Genomic DNA, 20,532 nt, shown 5'->3' with positions numbered 1-20,532 from the left:
GTGTTCATAAATTGCACAAATATAACTATCATTATTTCCTGTGCTGGTTTTCGCTTAGCCACAGGGCTTCTTTTAGACATATAATTTGCAAACACAGAGCTTTCGCCTGCTGTTACAGACTAACTAACTGTGTGATGAAAACGTAAACTTATTTGCAAATGCTATACATAATAGTCTATGCTATTTTATAAAATAGTACTCTACTTGCCTATACTACTTTACAAGCACACGATTTCTATTAAGATGAGTGTTTTTAATGTAATAGCCTACAGCCTAATTATTTGGAAAAATATAATATTCATTTTTATTTTGAAATCAAAAAATGGAGTGCATACAAAGATGGTTAAACCAATGTTCCTACATCTTTATATATAAACTACTGACTGAGCCACATGTTTGCAATGCAAGCGACAAATTTACATAATGAAAAATGTTTTTACGTTCAAACACCAGCCACGTTTATAGTCCACTATCCATTTAAAAAGCAGTATTCATCTGCGGAGTATTTATGTTATGCCCTGTAAGTTCCATGAAGCACCTAGTTTTGCCATAGGAAATAATGTACAGACTTTTTGTCTCACACGCGCTTCCGTTCAGCTTCGTTCGAAGGACGTTTGAGGGGTTGCCATCGGTGACGCGTCCCTACGCAACCAGACCCAGCCCTAGTTCTTGCATCTCCTCTTTGATTGGTGCATTTAATCCAGGCCTTCAAGAACTCGTTAGATGATTGGTCGAATCAGCTGTCAATCTCCCACAAAAATCTATTTACAGTAGGTTGTGAGCGGATCAAGTGTATCCGTTCAGATTAAAGCTGCATCTCACTGTAACTAAAAGCTTTTTCGAGCTGGATTTTGTGCAATTAACAGATATTGTGCCCAGTATTTATTAGTTATTCCTCGGTGGAACGTTTTAATTCGTCTTTTTTCATCTGCTGAAGCGGAAGATCCAGGAAAAAGATGTCTTCGGACGAAGACAGAGCGAAGGAGATTCTGAAGGGGTTTAAACTGTATCCTTAAGTGATGATGGGGCAGATTAGCCTGCTAGCTGCAAACCTCAAACTTACAGAACTTTACATCTTAGCTAGCTATCTGACTTCGGGCGTAAATCTGTATCCGGCAAATTATCTAACGGTTTTGAATCCAGGACTCTAATATTGATGATGCTGTAACTTGTATGATGTTGATTACAGTTAGCAAACTGGAAGGTGAACTAACGTTAGTTACATATTATGTTATGCTTTTTAGTCATAAGGTTCAATACGTGCCTGATTTCAATTGGAACAATCTCTATCTATAACTTAAACCCAATGCTTTTTATCATATCAAACAAACTAAAGGCTATTTTTGCGTCTTTGGAGTCAGACTGTAAATTGACAGTTCATTTTGGATGTAATTTACTAACACTTAAACATTTAATCAAGTGTTTAAACTGTTTATGAAATGTTAAAATTTATCCTATGAAGTCTTTAGGAATTATGTACGGCATGACAGTATTATATTTGCTATGTAACGTTAATGTGTGAATAGATAAATCAGTGTAATTTCTCTAATCCAGAGATTATGCCTGCATTATTCTATAAATTGTATGATTTTGCTTGTTTTTGGTCATGTGCATACCTGGATTATTGAGTTACTGGGATATGAATTGCAAATCTCTAGTGCAGTTATGATGCAATTATCATATCGTCCTTTCAAAGCAGTTTTACTTGTATTTGAGCATATTAGCATCAGTAACTAACTGGGATGCTGTTATTTGCTTTAGGTGGAAGTTTTGTTAATGAGGATACTATGAGACTGACGGGCACCTGATTCTTGGGATCAGGTGCATTAGCCAGGTGAAATCTCCTCACACAGTTTGTGCCTGCCATCACGATTACATAACATTGGCTAGTGTTTCTATAATAGGCTCTGTAAACCTGACAAGAATAATCACACTAGCACCAGAACATTCTGATGGCGTGAAAGTGGTCTGAGAAACGACTGTCCCGTCAGACACTGTTTTTCTAATATATCTTCAAGTAGGCATGGGTCTACCCTGTGTGACCTTCTTTGGGGAAGCAAGGGTGTGTCTTACAGGCTGGTAATTCTTAAATCCTTGATTTGAAAGGACAGGGATTTGCTGCCTTATGCTCCTCACATCCAACTGTGTGCTGCATGAGGCAAAGCTGTGGGAAATGAAGTTGACCAAAACTTATGTGAACATGCATCTTTTAATGAAAGGTTTGTAAAATGAGTTTTTAAGTCTGTAAGGAAATATTTTGAACTTACCCTACTGTTCAAAAGTTTGGGGTCAGAAAGATTTTTACATACTTTAATTCACTAAAGACGCATTAAATTTATCAAAGAATCTTTCCGCAGAAAAAAATGGTTGCTTATTGAGCACCAAATCAGCATATTAGAATGATTTCTGAAGAATTTTGTGAAACTAAGGACTGAAATAATGGCTGCTGAAAATTCAGCTTTGCCATCAGAGGAATAAATGACATTTTAACCTATGTCAAAATAAAGAACAGTTCTTTTATATTGTAATAACATTTCATAATATTACTGTTTTTACTATAGTTTTAAACAAATAATAGCAGCCTTGATGTTGATGAGCATAAGAGACTTCTTTTTCTAAACCATGAAAAATATTACCGACACCAAACTTTTGAATGGACGTGTATGTATGGATAAGACATTCAGATATTGTTTTATGTATAAAATAATGAAACTTATACTATAGTTGTTCATAGTAAGCTGGACCATGGGCTGGTATGCCATAGATATCACCACCTATTTACCTTTAATTTATTATAATGTTTTTATGCATCTTGTATTGGTCCTGCATTTAAGTTTTGAGCTCAGCTGTTTTTACAGAATATGTGTCATCTTAGTATAGCACAGCTCTTTTTAGCAGTGTGAATCTGGTACAATGTAGTTATGCAGCACAGACCAATTTCCAAAGGTTGTTTCAAAGTTTCAAGCAATTTTACCTCCAGGCTTCATCATATCTGCCTTGTGTGTGTGTGTGTGTGTGTGTGTGTGTGTGTGTGTGTGTGTGTGTGTGTGTGTGTGTGTGTGTGTGTGTGTGTGTGTGTGTGTGTGTTTTACCCAGTGTGCCCCAGAGGTGACTACCGTGTGCAAAGCACCATCCCTTGAGTAGCTACAAAAAAACACTGACTTAAATAAGGAAAAAGATAGATATTGTATCGTGTGCCAAATTATGTTTGTTAGAAGTGTTAGAGCAATGTAACAACGAGTGCTGCAGTAGCACAAGTATTGAGTATCTAAGTGTATCTAGAATTTTGAAGGAGTTTGTATTTTGTGTGCTCACCGTGTCTTTCAAGGCTGGTTTAATGTTCCTGTGGCTTAGTTTATTTGGGAAAGCGTTAGTAGTACTAACACAGCCTCCATCGGCATTATTTTTAATAAGGCAAATGTAAAGCATGTGCTGGTGTGTTTTTAAAAAAAATACACTCTTTTGCACCAATAACAACAGACTGGAAATGGCAACAATGGATGACTTTTTAAAAATGAATGTGGCTTCCATGAAAGCTTTGTCACCGAGGGGACTAATTACCTTGACAGTGACAGTGTTTGTGAGTAAAAGGGTCTCTCCCTTGTGACTCTCTCAGTGTGCTCAGCAGGTGAGATCCCACAGACATCTGTCTCCAATAATCTCAAATGCACTCGCCTAGTTCATCAGAAACAGAGCCGAGCACTTTAGTAAATAGTTACTCATTTTTAGTGACTTCAGCTGTTGGCATCTAAATTCAGGGTGAAATATATCACAGGATACAGCACATGAAAGAGCTTGGAAAGATGCAGCCTTAGCTATATCTTGATTTTTAACCAGAATGGTTTGCGTTCTGGAGCTAGAGGCTGTTTTGGCCAGGCGAACTGGTGCCTGTCGTGAGAACCCCCTTTTCTGCAGTGGAAATGCGTGGAACGGGAATGGACAAAAGCCGGGAACCCTCCCGGAACAGTGTCAGTGGGAAAGGGGTACTTGAGGCCCCCTTGGAAGTTTGTTAAGACTCCCTGGTTGAGAATCACTGGTCTAAATGATGCTTAAGCAATAAGCACATAGGAAATATCTCCAACTTTTGTTATTTTTGTAGTCTAAGTGCATGAAGATATGGGATGTATTCAGTCAAATTGAAATTACCACTGCATCATTTCATTTGGTTCTGTTTGGTTCTTTGGCAAAGGGGAATATATCATATCTCAGGGCTGGACTGAAAATGAATCCTGGGTCATGCTTCTGGTTATTTGTGTCTTGGGATTCATTTAAAGTATATTAATGCCTTAGGCTACGTCTACATTAATCCGGATACATATGAAAACGGTGTTTTCGTTTAAAAACGCTATTCGTCCACACTAGCGTTTCCAGACGTTTTCCGACGTTTCAGTGTGGATGAGAAACTTTTGGAAAACGCTAAATTCACCTTACTGCGCATGCGTAAAACCTCACAAAAGCTCACTGAGATGATACAGACAGAACAATAAATAATAAAGTTATCGCGGAGTTCTTCTGACAGGATAATTTTATTTAGCAAAATATCTCACCATTCACTGATGCGTCCAGGTTGCACTCACCATATATGTTTGGTCTAAAACGCAAGTGTTCTCATGTATTGCTGCAGGACAGCACATCATCTTTGCAGGACGGTGATATGAAGAGTGTACAAAGTAACATTTTTTATATAGTGTGAAAGTAAATAACACATAACAGGCACAAAACCGGTATAAACATGAATATATTACAATATGCGTCACATGACTAAACTTACGTCATCGTTTTTAAATGCCTCCGTTTTTGACAGTCCACTCTACAACGCGAAAGCGCCAATGTATCCACTTTGTCAAGCGTTTTCAAAAAGCTTCGTTTTCATTAATAAAAACGCTGTCTCAGTGTGGACGAAAGACCAAAATGAAGAGAAAAAGATGCAAAAACTTATTAGTGTGGAAAGGATAGTTATATATCAAATTGAAAACATAATATATATGAGAATAAAAAAATATGATTAGGAAAATTATAAATAATTATTATAAATAAAAAAATATTACATTAATATCATTCACATAATACAAATGTTATAATTAATACAAATATTATATATTTAATTATGTAATTAAAACATTTTATTATGGCTGCAGTGTCACTAATATTGTACATTTATTTTTATGTGCAAAGTAACACTACAGTGTCCTTGTTACTTATGTTATATGTACTTACTACAGTATTAAGAGTAGATTATGCATAATTACATGCAACTAACCCTAATCTAAACCCTATTCCTATCCTAACCATATAGTAAATATATGTTATTCTTAATTAATATTACTCAGTACTTTAATGTTACACTGGCACCTTAAAATAAAGTAACATACAAAATAAAGTAACACATTTTTATGATGAGCCCTTTTCATTCCAACAGGAACAGATTTGGATTTTGGATTTAATGCTTGAAAGATAGATTAGGATTAGTGATACATGTAGCACACTTGTGCAGCCCTGACTGAGATCTCATGAGGTTGGTGACTAGGGCCTGTGTTGTGCACCTGTAGTGACACATGCAGCCTCGTGTGAGTGTGCTCGACCTGCCTGAAAGACTCCCACAGGTGGTCTGAAGAAGAAGAGGTCAGATGTCATTGACAGAGTACAGGACATAGTCACAAACCATTGTTTAGCAGACAGATCAGGATGTTTTTAGACCTCAAGTGTGGTCTGCTTCAGTTAGCTCTTACCTTATTTACTGGACTTGCGTGTGATTTAAAACTAAAAGCTGCTCAATGTAATGATCAGATACTGAATTTAAGCATCATTTAATGGATTAGTTCACCCATCACAACTTTCGCAAACACAAACATAATTGTAGCTATATGCTTATATGTGAAGATGCTCTTTCCCATCCAATAATTTGGTGGTCGAACAAGATATTCAGTGAATTAAACTTAAAACTTAAAATGTGTTCCTTAAACAAACATATCACATGGCTTTAGAGAAGTTTTAATATAGTGCACAAGTGTCTTATGGACTGCTTTTATGGTGCTGTTTTGTTCCTTTTGGATCTTGACAGTTTCTGAACATTCTGCTAAACATCTCTTTTTGTTGAAAGAAAGTCATAACGTTTTGAAATGACAATTAGGTAAATGAAATGACACAATCTTCATTCCTTAGGTGAACTGTCCCTTTTAAGCCCAATGAGCCAAACCCTAAGTTTATTGATTTGGACAAGTGACTTCATGTAAATTTATCTTCCTCTCAAATGTCATTTACAAAAATGTTGGAAAATCAGAAGACATTTTTTCTTTGTCAGTCTGGTCAACACAAAGACTATATAGAAAGACGGTGCACTCGTATTACTATGAATGGGAGAACAAGCAATATGTCTGAATAAGTCTTGCCTTCTAAATAAAAGAGCCAAAAGCTGATTGGTAAAGTCATCGCGTCACTGTAGCTGTCGCCTGAAAAAAAGATGCTTTTTTAACACTATTTAATCTAAAAAAAAACATATTTATGAGACAGTTGTTGTCAGAATTCATTGGTGATTTCAAATATGAAATTTAATCATAAACCTGGTGAACAGCTTTGGAGAATTTGATGTTTCCCCATTCAGAAAGATAGGAGCTGCACTTGCGAGACTGAAATAGATGCCCGAGAGGCATTTCAAAGATGGCCGCCGAGAGAAATGACTTGCCTGAAAAAGGGACTTTGGTTCAGCATGCCTTAACTTGTCTTCAGAAACTGGATGAATCTTAGAGATGCAGAGACAGGGAAGGTTCTCTGGCAGGGAACTGAAGACCTCTCCCTTCCTGGGGTAGAACATGAAGGTTTGTGGTTCTCAGCATTACCTTGCATAAAAGATTAAACCATTGACTAGATTGGGCTACGCCAATTCTTCTCTTATGTCCACTACTTCACTGCTCTTTTTAATGATGTCAAAGTGAGGTCGAGATCAGTTTTCAGTACTGAATTTGGTACAGAATGTGCCATGTCTGGTAACTAACAGGTTTGATTTTGTTTTCCAGCTCGGGTTCCTAAGAAGATCCTCAAATGTAAAGCAGTCTCCAGAGAGCTGAATTTCTCCTCAGTAGAAAAACTGGAAAAATTCCGACTGGAGCAAAAAGTTTTCTTTAAAGGCCAGTGCCTAGAAGGTTGTTCTGATTCTTTCTTGCACATTGCACTTTTGTAATAACAAATAGCAATGATTTTAAATGCAAAATTAGAGATCTCTCTAGCAAGATGTTTCCAGTTCTGAGATATCTACAGATACCTAGTCTTCTCAAGCAAGGAGCTCCTGTTAAAATGTGTAAAATATAAATGTTGCTAAAAATATAATACAATCGTAATATTTCACTCATTAGCCCCTTTTACACAGCAGTCCTGGTCATTTATCTTCAAATTATCAGAATGACTTTTTCAGTAAACACATTCTGTGTTTTTACCAGTAAGATACCATTCACACATCAGTACCAGTACTGGTAAACTCTTTGATGCAAGTCATTGGAAAAACACTCCACTTTCTTCATCCACCTGGATGAGGAGAAGCGCTTTAGTTTCATTTTAGTTACTTCTTTTTTTTTACTTCTGAGTGACAGGCTTAAAGGGATAGTTCACTTTAAAATTAAAATTCTGTCATCATTTACTCACCATCAAGTTGTTTCAAACCTGTATTAATTTATTTCTTCTGCTGAACACAAAGAAAGATATTTTGAAGAATGTCAGTAACCAAACAGTAGTCTGTACCCATTGACTTCCATAGTAGGAAAAAAAAATACTATGGAAGTCAATGGGTACAGACTACTGTTTGGTTACTGATATTCTTCAAAATATCTTTCTTTGTGTTCAGCAGAAGAAATAAATTAATACAGGTTTGAAACAACTTGAGGGTGAGTAAATGATGACAGAATTTTAATTTTAAAGTGAACTATCCCTTTAAGAGGATGATCACACAGAATGCGGTTTTGCTCTTAAATGCATACTATGCAGTTTCCGTTTTTTGTCAAACAGTGACCCCTAGAGTCGCTGTGGAGTACTTGTATTTAACGTTACTGTCGTAAATACCACTCACGCAGAGCCGTCTCTGCACTCACTTGACTCTTCCGATCGCGCTTTATTCGGTTTCTTCGTCGACTTTGCCATGATTCACGTCTTCCATTGAGGCTGCTTCATATGTTGTTGATGTATGTGACGTCGTGCCGTAAAGCAAGTCGTGATTCTCGCGAGATTTGGCGGGGCGCCACCTCTCAAACCTGCATTGCTGGTTTTGCCAGCGATTCGCTTTTTTGATTCGCTCTACTACGAGTGTGTTTACCATCGAAATGACTTCGAAGCTGTTATATTAAGGTACAAATCTGGCATAGTGTGCCTTTAAAGGGGTCATTGCATACCAAGTTTCCACAAGATGGTATGATTCTTTAGGGTCTTCATGTAAAGTTTGTAACATACTTTGGTTAAAATTCCTTAATGGTTGTGTAAAACAACACCCTTTTACATCCTCAAAAACAACTCTGTTCACAGCGACTTTCGGTGCATGTCTCTTTAAATGATAATGAGACGACACAAGACACGTAAAGTGCTGACTTGGCAGACAGTATACAAATGGCTGAGGGCGGAAAAATGCTAATATGGGAAATATGCTAATACGGGACAGTCCGTCAGTGGTTGTGGGCGGCGCATGAGCAATATGACATCATATTGCTCAGAAAATCCAAACGGCTTGATTATTGAGAGTGTTTAGGCTTTTTGAGGATAAAAAAAGAGTGAATGGATTTTTTTCAATGAATGGTGGTTGTGTCCACACACTCCAAAGACACATTTATATGCAAACACCATGTAAAAGTGAATTTTGCATCCGATGACCCCTTTAAAAACACGACACATAGTTTCTGCGTATTGCAGAATGCAATAGTAACTGGAGAGCCACAAAGCTGATGAATGGAGAAAAACATGTCTGTCTAGCGCAAGTTTACATAGAAAAAGCAGCAGAACTTACCGTAAACCGCTCCGACAGAGCAAACTTCTTACGTCTGTGCGTTCTGACCTCGTACGTGCTCATACCGGTAATCTTCATTCTCTGTTCGCACAAAGCATCATACCAGTCATTAACTGTTGTCTTACAACTTCTCATACTAGTAAATTGCCAGAACTGTATTTTTGAAAAGGTGCTGTTCACACATGATCTCTTAATGGCAGTTTACCAGTAATTTGGCAGTAAAGTTTGTACGTGTGAAAGGGGCTACTGTTAGCATGTGACCTTTATATGAGTGTCAATAGTAGCCATCTTAGGTCATAGTCTGGGTGGATTTAGATTTAGTGTAATCCAAATCAGGCACAGGTACATTGGAACATTTACGTATAGGCCTAAGATTCTTGAATAACCTGAACAGTATATTTTAGGTAAAGTGTTTCCTTCAATTCAATTATCCTATTTGTACCCAAAATTATTTTCAAAGAATTTATTATGCATTCACCACTAATTCACGATGCAACTGTCAGCCATTATAAGTTTCATCTATGCTTGTCTTCATGGTATTGTGGACTTATATTAATAGTAGCACAACTACAGTATTATGCCATTTGTTAACATTAGTTATTCGTGATTGTTAACATGAACTAACAATGAACAATACTTTTACAGCATTTATTAATATTTAGTCAATGTTAATTTAATTCAGTTAAATTAGTTAATGTTAATTTCAACATTCAAACAAAACTAACTATAAAGAATGAACAACTATATATTTTTACTAACTAACATTAACAAAGACTAATACATTATTTAAAACATATTGCTCGTTGTTAGTTCATGTTAGCTAATGCATTAACTAATGTTAACAAACAGGGCCTTATTGTAAATTGGTGGTATTTTACCAATATTAATATTAAATATCAATTTCCATTTTCTAATTCTAGACTTTACCTGTCAGGTTACTTTGTGTAATTGTGTAATAAAAGTGCTTGTGCCTACAAATTCCCATGAGCCAAGATGCAAAAGATTTACAATCTTGTAATAAGGATTTGTATGCAAGCACTTTTAAACATGTTAAATTAAATAACTTGGACACATGAATAGATGCGATTTTTGAAAGCTTGTTTGTGAAAATGTTTTTCCTCCTCTTGGCCTACTAGATTTGAAGTGTGTAAAAATTATTTACACCACAAAATGCTTACACGTGTATCTTTTGTGTCTATTCAGAGTGGTTTTTCGAGTTTGGCTTTGTGATTCCTAATTCTACAAACACGTGGCAGTCTTTGATAGAAGCTGCACCAGAGTCACAAATGATGCCTGCAAATGTCTTAACGTAAGAGTTTCCTTAAATAAAAAACATTTTATGATAGTCAACATATTAGATATTCATAAAAGTTTCTCATGGATTAATTATGGGTCAAATGTCTTCTTTTGCAGGGGTAATGTTGTTATAGAGACCAAGTTTTATGATGACGACCTTCATGTCAGCACGTCCCGGGTACGACTCTTCTACGTCTGAGACATGGAACCTTTATTTTATTTTCTTTTTTTACTGTCTGTCCAGAGGATGGACCCATCACTACAAGTTTCAATGTACAGAGGAGACACTCCACATACTGAGTATTTCTTCTGAGGCGCTGTGACAATAACATTAAAGGGAACATTTTAGAACAAAACAAGACAAACGATTACACCAGTTTTATGGCAGATAAGGACTTGTACATAAGAGTTATGCTCATGACAACCTGGTTGTGTAAATTACCCTGTTTGTATATTTTTCTTCTTCTTCAATTCAATCCTGCAATGTACACTGCTTCCTTATCGGCTGTTTTTAAAAGGGTTTCTCCCAGTCTTTGTGGTCATTTATGGTCTCATTGTTTTTTTTTGTTTTTTTTAGTTAAACTGTAAGATAGGCTGTGTTTTAAAATAAATGATGTAATTATGGATTAAAATATTGATATTGATGCGTTCTCTCTCTCTCACATTTCTCCCTCAACAAAATATTTCTAAAAACATTATGTCATGTCTCACATTGCAGGAATATGGCAGATTTAACATAAAATAAGTGGAATATAAGAACAAATCAGAATTACTTCAAACGTTTTAAAACATCTAGTATATTTTGCTGTTACATGGATCCCATTAATGAATCCCACAGAATAAATGAGTTTTTACAAAAGATAATTTTTATATCCAGTTAAAATATCTTAATTGTCATCTTTTTTTCTTTTTCTTTTTAAACATAAAACCTTGGAATTAGCCTATAATTGTTTTCTAAAGGGTGCCTGTCCATTATGTAGAAATGTCCAAAACATGGAAATAACCAAGAGTACTACATTACCCAGAATTCCTTCCGGTAGGAGCGGAAGTTGTTCGTGACGACCTTGGGTAGCTCTTGCAAGCATGTCGAATAAAGAGCCGAACGTGAGTATTATGGTATTATGTCTTAATTCTAAAAAAAGAAAAAAAAATTGAAGAAATTTGACCAGAACGAGAGTGTTACATGTGCATTAAATGACCGTTACAGTAGGCTAAGCTTGTTCTGCTCTCATACGCTAAAGCACATTTTAAGATTAAACCTGTTGTCTGACCTCTTAATTAGACCGTATATCTAGTTCTTGAAGTAGAAATTGAAATATTAATTTTTACTGATTCTCTGATTTTTAACATGCTCTGATGCTGAAATCCTGACTCCTGAAGCCGGCTGGTCTATAGACTGTTGGGAATTTGACGTTTAAAATCACCTGGCTGTAATATATTTATTTTAGTCTGAAGTTGACATGATACAAACGGTTGTTTATGAAATAATTCAAACTGATTGTGATTCTACATGTATATCTAATTTGTTTATTACTTACAGTATGCGCTTCCATAATCAGAATGTCAGCTCATGAAGTAATTTCTCAGACATTGGTTATTATTAAAACTTGCATATTGCAACTTTAAATATAAAACGGGAATCTTTTAATTTAGACATGATGAATTATACCCAATGAGTGTCAAAGGAAGTCGCTGTTGTTGTCTCATTTAACCCTTGGAAATAACTTAAAAGCTTAGTTTACCCCAAAATGAAAAATAAATGTCATACTCATCCTCATGTCATTCCAAACCCGTAACACTTTTGTTCATATTTTATACACAAAATATATGCTTTAATGAAATCTGTAAGATTGTACCTCCATTGACAATCCACGCAACTACCACTTCAAAAAGTTCATAAAAAGATCCTAATCCATATAAATCGAGAAGATTACTCCAAATTTTATGCAGAGACTGATTCCTTTATATGATGAACAGTTTGAATTTAGGCTTTTATTCACTCACATAAACATTGATCAGTGAAAATAAACAGAAGCTCAACCGCACTCGCCAAGAACCAACCTCATTGGTTTTTCAATGGCTTTGGCTCAAACCAGCTGCGTATCACATGAAAATTAATGAACCTCAATGGTTCTTCTCGCACGTCAAGCAAGCATGCTTGAGCTTCAGTTTACCTTATCTGATGAGTTGATGAAAAGTGGTATTTGCATGGACTGTCAATGGAAGGACAGAAATCTCTCAGATTTCATTTCAATATATTCATTTGTGTTTCGAAGATGAACGAAAGTCTTACTGGTTTGGAATGGCATAAGGGTGAGTAAATTACATAATTTTCATTTTTTGAGTGAACTAACCTTTTAAAGATTTTACAATTAACGTCATATTGTCATACGTAATTTCCAATGAAAATGAATGTTTTGTTGTTTTTGTTATTGTGGTGTTGTTGTTGTTGCTATTTTGTACTCTCACAGAGGTTCCTCCAGCACCTGAGAGATCTCGCCGGGCGCATGTCTTCTGGCTCAAGGGGTGCTGGGATCGGACTAAAGATATTAATTGGAGCAGGTGCACTTGCTTATGGAGTCAAAGAGGCAACATATACAGGTACATCCAGAATTGCATTAGAAAACGTCTTAGAAACAGCTCATTTCCAATGCAGTGAATTAAATTGATCAAAAGTGACAGTAAAGACATTCACCCAATGTTACTTTTTTAAATATATATATATATATATATATATATATATATATATATATATATATATATATATATATATATATAAAAATGCTGTTCTTTTGAACTTCCTATTCATCAAAGAATTCTAAAAGAAAATGTCATGGTTTATACAAAAATATTTAGCAGCTCATCACAAAAAGATCATTTGACACTGAATAGTAATGGCTGCTGAAAATTTTGCTTTAGAAAATGTAGTCACAGGAATAAATTACATTTTAAACTGTTAAATTTTTTTTATATATATATATTTTTTTTTTTTCAATTGTTATATCTTACAAAATTATAGTTTACTGTATTTTTTATCAAATAAATGCAGCCTGGGTGAGCATAAAATACTTCTTACAAAATCTCACGGACCCCAAATTTATGAATGGTTGTCTATTTGTTTAACTTTAAGTTAATATTTCAAAATATTAAAATTGATCAAATCGTTTCAAATTAATATTAAAAGTAGATGATTGGTAATGTCATCTCTCACACATGATCTTTTCTTTAGTGGAGGGTGGTCAGCGAGCAATTGTCTTTAATAGAATTGGAGGGATGCAGATGGACACTGTCCTTGCTGAGGGTCTCCACTTCAGGTGAGCTTTTTAATGACGTGTTGAACAGTTTTCTCTATGAAAGCAAACCCCATGTTTGATGTTTCCACAACAAAAAAAAAAAATTTTTGTGACATTCTTCTTATAGGATACCATGGATTCAGTATCCAATCATATATGACATTAGAGCCAAACCAAGAAAAATATCATCTTTAACTGGAAGCAAAGGTAATTTTTTTAAAAAATTTCATTTAACTTTGTTGGCCTTTCTTTGTTTACTTCCATTTTGAACATGTTCATAATTGTTCACCGTATCGATTATAGTTTATTTAAATATGGCTGCCCAATCTGAAGTTGTTCTTTATTTTACTTGGAGGAGTAATGTTATTTGTAATGTGGTCAGACCTGCAGATGGTGAACATTGCGTTGCGTGTGTTGTCCCGACCGGTGGCTTCCAACCTTCCCGTCTTGTACCAGCAGCTGGGGAAGGACTATGATGAGCGTGTGCTGCCGTCCATTGTAAATGAAGTTCTGAAGAGTGTGGTAGCCAAATTCAATGCCTCCCAACTAATTACACAAAGAGCCCAGGTTGGTATTCTCTCACAATCTGGCTTCCACAAGTTAGTTCTAGTTATGAACCTACCATAATATCCAGGATGTATATTTAAAGGGATACTTCAGGATTTAGCATTAAGCTTTGTATCAGTAGAAAACCTGTAGTACTTCCCTCCCTCATATCGCCCTTAGACAATTTATGTATTTTTTGTCTGTAAAAAATCCTCAGATGACGCAAAAATCCTCATTTTGCATCATCGGAGGATTTTTTGTCCAGAGGCTAGAGACTACAGCCAGTAGATGGCGCTAGATCCGCATGTTTACAACCCGCCCATAGAGGGTGGGATCTCACTCACAGAATGTACAAATAGTGTCAGCCATCTTTTTTTGGAAGCTAAGCTAACAGGTTCTTATTCTGTGGAGAAAGCTGAGTAGTAGGGGTTACCATACATCCTTTTTCCTGGACATGTCCGGCCGTCGAGATCGTCCAAAATGTCCGGGATTCAGCTTTTGCTTTCTGCAGTTGCCATTCATTGTTTACATGCACACCTTTTCTTTCCATCTAACTGAATTCATTCCGATTGGTGAATCTGAATGCAGTGTTTACATGAACGCTAAACAAGTGATCGGTTGATGTCCGTTTTAACATTGCTAAGCAAATTCCCGCTCCTCCCTGAGAGATACGAGACCGGTGCGTCTCACAGGTGTCGCTCATCAGTAATCACGCCACCGGCCTCGCGTCATTCTCCCGCGGCCCTCAGTCTCGTCCTGCTCGCCACAGTAAACATAATGAATGGCGACTGTAGAACGCAAAAGCCGAATCCCGGACATTTTGGGCGGTCTCGAAATCCCGGGCAGACTCGTCACGGAGACTCACTAGTAATAGCCTATAGCCTTGTTGTTTAACTGCGCTCTGTTACCGGTAGGCGTGGCCTCGTAGGGCAGTGAAGCAAGTGCATTCTGGGAGTTGTTGTCTTTCATCCACATGAGCCACAAATACATTTTCTGGCTTTTCTCAGTCTAGAAGGCTCCAAATTCAAAAATAATTTCACATTTCTATTACATAAATGACCCATTTTAAATACACATTCATCTTTACAGAGGTGAAGTATCCCTTTAAAGGAATGGCATTTCTATATCACTATACTTTTTTATACAATTTCTTTCTTCGCACTGATTGCATGCAGGTCTCTATGCTCATCCGACGGGAGCTCTTTGAACGTGCTAAAGACTTCAACATTATTCTCGATGATGTGGCCATCACAGAGTTGAGCTTCAGCAGGGAGTACACAGCAGCTGTGGAGGCCAAACAAGTTGGTAGGTAAAATTCGGTTCTTGAGTGCTTTAGCACAAAATATGTAAAATAATGTAAAATATGATCTTTCAGCCCAGCAGGAGGCCCAAAGAGCTCAGTTCTATGTGGAGAAAGCTAAACAAGATCAGAGGCAGAAGATCATCCAAGCTGAAGGAGAGGCCCAGGCAGCCAAAATGGTATAAGCTTCTTACCTAAAAATATTTATGTTTGCCACAGTTCATGGGTATTTTAAATATTATATTATATCATATCATATTATATTATACATTAAGAAACAACAACGGCGTGTCTTTAAAAACACTCTTTTGTGCAGAACTACTTCCTTCCGCCCCATATTTAAATCTCAAAAAAACATATTTGACAGTTTAACAGTTGAGCCTAAGCCTCCATTACTAATTCTAAAACATTACTTTAGAACTAGTAACAAATTAATGTTGATTCGCTTCATTGAAGCCTATTGTATTATCCAGAGTAGAGTATTATGATATTATGAGAGGGAGATCGACTAAACGAGTGTATTACATGTATCTGATATAGCATTTGTTCTTCAGGTCGATATCCATAATATTATATCCATTATAAGATATAAGACATTATATGTCCGCAGAGGAAAGCGATGTCTTCGTCTTTTTCAAAGTTAAAGGTGCACCGTGTAATTTTTTGCGGCATCTAGTGGCGAGGTTGCGAATTGCAACCAACAGAAGTTACGGTGGCCGACAGGAAAAGATGTCATCGTCTGACTGAGACAGCAGAGAGTAGCCAGTTAAGCAATGACGTTTCTTTACAAAGAAAAATTAAGAAATTAGGTTTACTTGATTATAAATTAATTACTAAAACACAACAATTTAAAAAATATGGTGGATTTGCTCAACTGCTATGACAATTGACCCTTCGCAGGGAGTTTGATTGACAGGTGATCTGACCATTCATACTTCGCCAGAAGAGAGAGTTAGTAGATTAACATGGGAGGATTTGAACTTTAAAAGTGGAGTGTACTGACACCTTTCCGCGGTTAAAACAATATTCCTTATGTTCATTCATGTTTATTTGATGCTATAACTTGAAGGAAGAGATGATCGGTTCACGAGCAGCTTTAACTGATGCTCTACAGCGATCTGTCAGACACATTAAAGAGCCACAAAATGGTATTTATTGTTTAAATTTCTTTTAAAAAATTACCAAATTTGAAAGGTGAGACTTTGTTTAATATGTTTAATATCAAAAGTAACCCAAAAGTAACCTGGTCTGTCCTGTCTGTCAGCGCTTTGTCAGTGTGCTCTCTGCTCTGCGATGTATTTTTCACTTCGTGAGAACATGGTGTGGCGTGAGAGCGGCGTAGCTTGTCAGAAATGGCAACAGTAACTAAGAAGGGCGGGTCTTTGCGATTGGTCAATTGCTGCAAGCGGAGAGATACAAACGGTAAAACGGTTAGAGTGCTGATCCTGGTGGAATATCGCATGGCTGGAAAAGGCTCTCAGCCAATCAGATTCGAGAAACAGATTATATTTTTGAATTATATTATATTTATTGTTGTTAATATTATTTAGAATAGTATTAAGGTTAAAATTTAAGGTGCCCTTGTTACAGTGTAATTATATATTTAAAAACTGATTAATGGCCTGGTTTCACAGAAAGGGCTTAGTTTAAGCCAGGATTAGGCCTTAGTTCAATTAGATAATTTAAGTAGCTTTTATATACATGCCTTATAAAAACATTACTGGTGTTCGTCGTGAGATAAAACAATGGTACTGACATATTTTAAGATATGCCAGTGCAAGTTGCTTTCAGTTAAAACAGTTCAAACATGTATTTTAGTCTGGGACTAGCTTAAGCCTTGTCTGTGAAACTTGGGGATTATCAATTAACTAGGATTTGGTTTTGGTGTAGGGTTAGTTTCATGTAATTATGCATAATTATAGTTATTACTTTAGTAGTTACATGTAATGTGTTACAATGACACCTAGTATTATATAATATAAATATTATGAATGTGTCTTTTGTGAAAAATGTCATTTGAGAAATGTATTTTGGTTTCTAATTGACAGTTAGGAGAGGCCGTCACAAAGAATCCCGGATACCTTAAACTCAGAAGAATCAGGGCAGCGCAGAACATTGCCAAAACGGTACAATGTTATGATTCTCTTCTTTCCACAGCTATGTGGCATTTTGCTTATTCATAATTTTTAATGAGTTTTCCTGATGTAAACGGTACTCTTTGGAAAAAGTGGTGTGTTTTTCACCTATGTAAATATTTGATGTTCACTAGCAGTTCTGCCAAGGTTCGGCTGGGTACATACCAGTCCTTTTGGAAAAAAATGAATTTTTTATGTCCTTTTTGAAAGCCCTGACCATATGACGGTTGTTTTCCAGGTGGCCGTTTCACAGAACAAGGTGTACCTGAACTCAGATAGTCTGGTTCTGAATCTACAGGATGACTATTTTAACAAGTAAGAACTATAGCTATATGCCTTATACATCTAGTCTTCCTGTATGTATGCTAATGCCAGTATAGTCAAAATACATTTTTGTCTTTGCTCTGTGCATAATTAATTAATTGCATTTTGTAAAAGTATAATTGATGTTCAATCTTTTTTGCATTGCAGATTGTCACTCGGAAAGAAGTAACCCGTTCAAATAGCACTCGTTCTGATTGTCAGAGGTCCTATTACAAGAAGCTGTATGCGTGTCCTTTGAGATGGCTTTTTCTGATTGGGTCACAAATGGATGTGTCATTCTGGGGAAGACTCATTAAATATCTAATGGTGTAGACCTGGTTCATCAGTTTAATTTGACTCCACAATTTGCTGATGATCAAAACACTACAGATTTGTGTTAATGAATGAAGGTAAAAATGTACAACTGGACCAGAACATTTAATTCTTTTCAACATTGATTGTTGCAACAGGAAACATGCATCTTTAAATGATACAATAGATGATCTAGGTTGGTTGAAAAAAAATCATCCATTCTTTTAGGAATGATTTATGTTTTGCTGAAATTTAATAGATACAGTTGTATTTATGTGACACAAAATGACAGATAATAAAAACTTTCATATGTTTCATGCTTTGGATTAACCCCAGAATATTTTAATCCGAACCAATTTATTTTCTTTCTGTTTTTGTATTTATTTATTTTATATTTCTTGGTATTTTACTATGAAACTTTTGTTATTAAACCAGCCTGCACTATAAAAGCATCACTCCACCACTTGCTCCTGGTAACTAGCAGTCCAATCCTGCTCAATCTGCCTCTACTTACCCTTTGAACGGCCTCTTTCCTCCCCCAAAACTAGTTTGGCTCTTCTATTGGCTCTTGTCTATTTTCATTCTTTAAAAAGGTACCAATGAACAGCTGCTTTGTTAAGGGCTGCATACTGCATAGCTAAATACATGCTACCATTTTTGATGATGAAAAAAAGTTACGTAATAAATTCTTGCTTGATCTCTTTTTCCTGCAAGTAGATGAATATGGTTGTCTTGTTTTAAGTATATTGGCCAGATAATACGAAAAGGCACACAATTTTTATTTTAATACTTTGAAAAGTGTTAAATCAATTTCAGAATATTTAGTATGCAGTATCTGCAGCATTTTAATGCAATTTTCTTGTCTTGTGCACACTCTACATTGACACAGTGTACAAAGTTAAGAAGAGATGGGGGGGGGGGGTGACTTTTTTTTGGACACGATTTCAGGCATGTCTGTGTGAAGGTCATGCATGAACAAAGATGTTTTTGTTGTTTATTAAGGTTATTTTAAAACCGTGTTTAGGACGTAATTGTTGTCTATACAAAAGAGTCTGCAGGTGGCGCAGTCTTTTAAAGTAGCTCATCTATATCACTGAATTCAAAACAACTTAAAATTCAAACCTAAGCTAAAATTATATACATTATACACTTTATTTTAAAATTATAAGCTAAATTATAAACCTATAATTACTTTCAATTTGGTGCAAAACATTTTTTTCCCAGAATTTGTTTTGAACACAGTTTTTAATAGGTAACATCAGAAAGGAATACAGGAAAAACAACATATAGAAAGTCACGCAGTGGCCAGATGGGACTTGTCGATATGGAATATGATGTGTATGATGATTTTATATTATAGTGCAAAAAATAGGTCTGTATGATTTCTCCAGAAGAATGTATAGAACTGCAGTGGCACATGGGTGGATATGATTTATTGATTTATTTTTCCAGTTTTGTTGAATGCCATTTTTTTTGTGAATATTGAAGACCTTTTTTCAGGGGGGCGCAGTAGGTCAGGGCTGTCCGCGTAATCTTAGACATAATGTTGGGGACAATGGGACAGATTTGAGTCACTGGATGCAGTCTGAGATTTATGCTGTAAAAATAGGGCACAATGTAGGCCTACTGTATAAACCTTTTTACGGGTGTTTTAACTGTGAATAATGCTTTGTGCTGTTTTAGGGTTAATGGACATTTCTGTAAATTTACTGGATAATGTCCTTGCAGAAAGTTACCAGTAGGCCTACATTTTCTGTTTTTAATTTATATTTATTGATGATGCAAATATTTAATTAACAATTCGAAGAAAAACACAGTCCATCCAAACCAAGAGCTTTATAAACCACTGCCTTTTCATTTATACATATAAAAAAACCTCCTGTACATTATAAAAAAGAAAAGAAAAAAAAGATGGAGTGTATGAATTCTGAAAGAAGTGGTTAAATGTAACCATGTGTGTAATGTATTGATTTATCACATATGAATCAATGATATATCATATATATTGGCATTATATCAGCAATCTGACAGTTCTAAGAAATGTCAACATTGGCCATTGAAAAGCCCATAGTAAGCCAAACACTGCTCTGTTTAAGAAACAAGTTATTCAGTATATCTGTTTAATTTCTTATACACAATTTAACCAGAGCTCAGACAGAGTAAGATTTTTGCAAGCAACCATAAGCAGATGAGAACTGAGAAGTCGCTGACTGCCTGCATATTTCAGTGGATAATCAGGGGTTGTCTTAAAGCTCTTATATGACTCTCTGTTGTCTCAGTATAATTCGATTATATTAAGCCCTTTGTGTAGGCCTACGTGTGACTATGGAACTGTAGCTTATTGGTGGCAGACTTGCTAAAGGGCCC

General features: G+C 35.9%; 2 protein-coding genes across 10 annotated transcripts; both read left to right on the top strand.

Moving 5' to 3' along the window:
* The first annotated feature begins 738 nt into the window (after positions 1–738).
* Positions 739–11,213, top strand: pde6d (phosphodiesterase 6D, cGMP-specific, rod, delta). 3 transcript variants are annotated; one of them, XM_079628428.1, is made up of 5 exons: positions 739–1,006; positions 6,727–6,815; positions 7,014–7,139; positions 10,184–10,289; positions 10,394–11,213. In XM_079628428.1, exons 1-5 carry the CDS (start codon positions 957–959, stop codon positions 10,473–10,475), a joined length of 453 nt encoding a protein of 150 aa, XP_079484554.1. In that variant the 5' UTR covers positions 739–956; the 3' UTR covers positions 10,476–11,213. The 3 variants fall into 3 exon arrangements, with proteins under 3 accessions (XP_079484554.1, XP_079484555.1, XP_079484556.1); XM_079628429.1 differs by having other exon boundaries at positions 773–1,006; positions 7,014–7,124; positions 10,394–10,919; XM_079628430.1 differs by lacking the exon at positions 739–1,006 and adding an exon at positions 2,140–2,219 and having other exon boundaries at positions 6,602–6,815; positions 10,394–10,922.
* Positions 11,214–11,267: 54 nt separating this feature from the next.
* Positions 11,268–19,238, top strand: phb2b (prohibitin 2b). 7 transcript variants are annotated; one of them, XM_079628424.1, is made up of 11 exons: positions 11,303–11,380; positions 12,553–12,589; positions 12,748–12,877; positions 13,506–13,590; positions 13,697–13,776; positions 13,952–14,136; positions 15,291–15,420; positions 15,491–15,594; positions 17,464–17,541; positions 17,789–17,865; positions 18,022–18,885. In XM_079628424.1, exons 3-11 carry the CDS (start codon positions 12,784–12,786, stop codon positions 18,041–18,043), a joined length of 855 nt encoding a protein of 284 aa, XP_079484550.1. In that variant the 5' UTR covers positions 11,303–11,380; positions 12,553–12,589; positions 12,748–12,783; the 3' UTR covers positions 18,044–18,885. The 7 variants fall into 7 exon arrangements, with proteins under 7 accessions (XP_079484547.1, XP_079484550.1, XP_079484549.1 ...); XM_079628427.1 differs by lacking the exon at positions 11,303–11,380 and adding an exon at positions 11,662–11,706 and having other exon boundaries at positions 18,022–18,876; XM_079628421.1 differs by lacking the exon at positions 12,553–12,589 and having other exon boundaries at positions 11,268–11,380; positions 18,022–19,238.
* Positions 19,239–20,532: the final 1,294 nt, after the last annotated feature.

This window comes from Phoxinus phoxinus (assembly GCF_949152265.1).
Source record: "Phoxinus phoxinus genome assembly, chromosome: 11".
Lineage (NCBI taxonomy): Eukaryota > Metazoa > Chordata > Actinopteri > Cypriniformes > Leuciscidae > Phoxinus > Phoxinus phoxinus.
The sequence above is the reverse complement of the archived record's forward strand: the minus strand, read 5'-3'. Positions and strand labels throughout refer to the sequence as shown.

Coding starts and splice junctions, on each gene's coding strand:
- pde6d (XM_079628428.1), top strand. CDS start 957: ATGTCTTCGGACGAAGACAGAGCGAAGGAGATTCTGAAGGGGTTTAAA. Junction 6,816..7,013: donor TCCTGGGGTAGAACATGAAG/GTTTGTGGTTCT, acceptor TTTGTTTTCCAG/CTCGGGTTCCTAAGAAGATC. Junction 7,140..10,183: donor TAAAGGCCAGTGCCTAGAAG/GTTGTTCTGATT, acceptor GTGTCTATTCAG/AGTGGTTTTTCGAGTTTGGC.
- phb2b (XM_079628423.1), top strand. CDS start 12,679: ATGAAAATGAATGTTTTGTTGTTTTTGTTATTGTGGTGTTGTTGTTGT. Junction 13,777..13,951: donor ATCTTTAACTGGAAGCAAAG/GTAATTTTTTTA, acceptor TAATGTGGTCAG/ACCTGCAGATGGTGAACATT. Junction 17,866..18,021: donor CAGGATGACTATTTTAACAA/GTAAGAACTATA, acceptor TTTGCATTGCAG/ATTGTCACTCGGAAAGAAGT.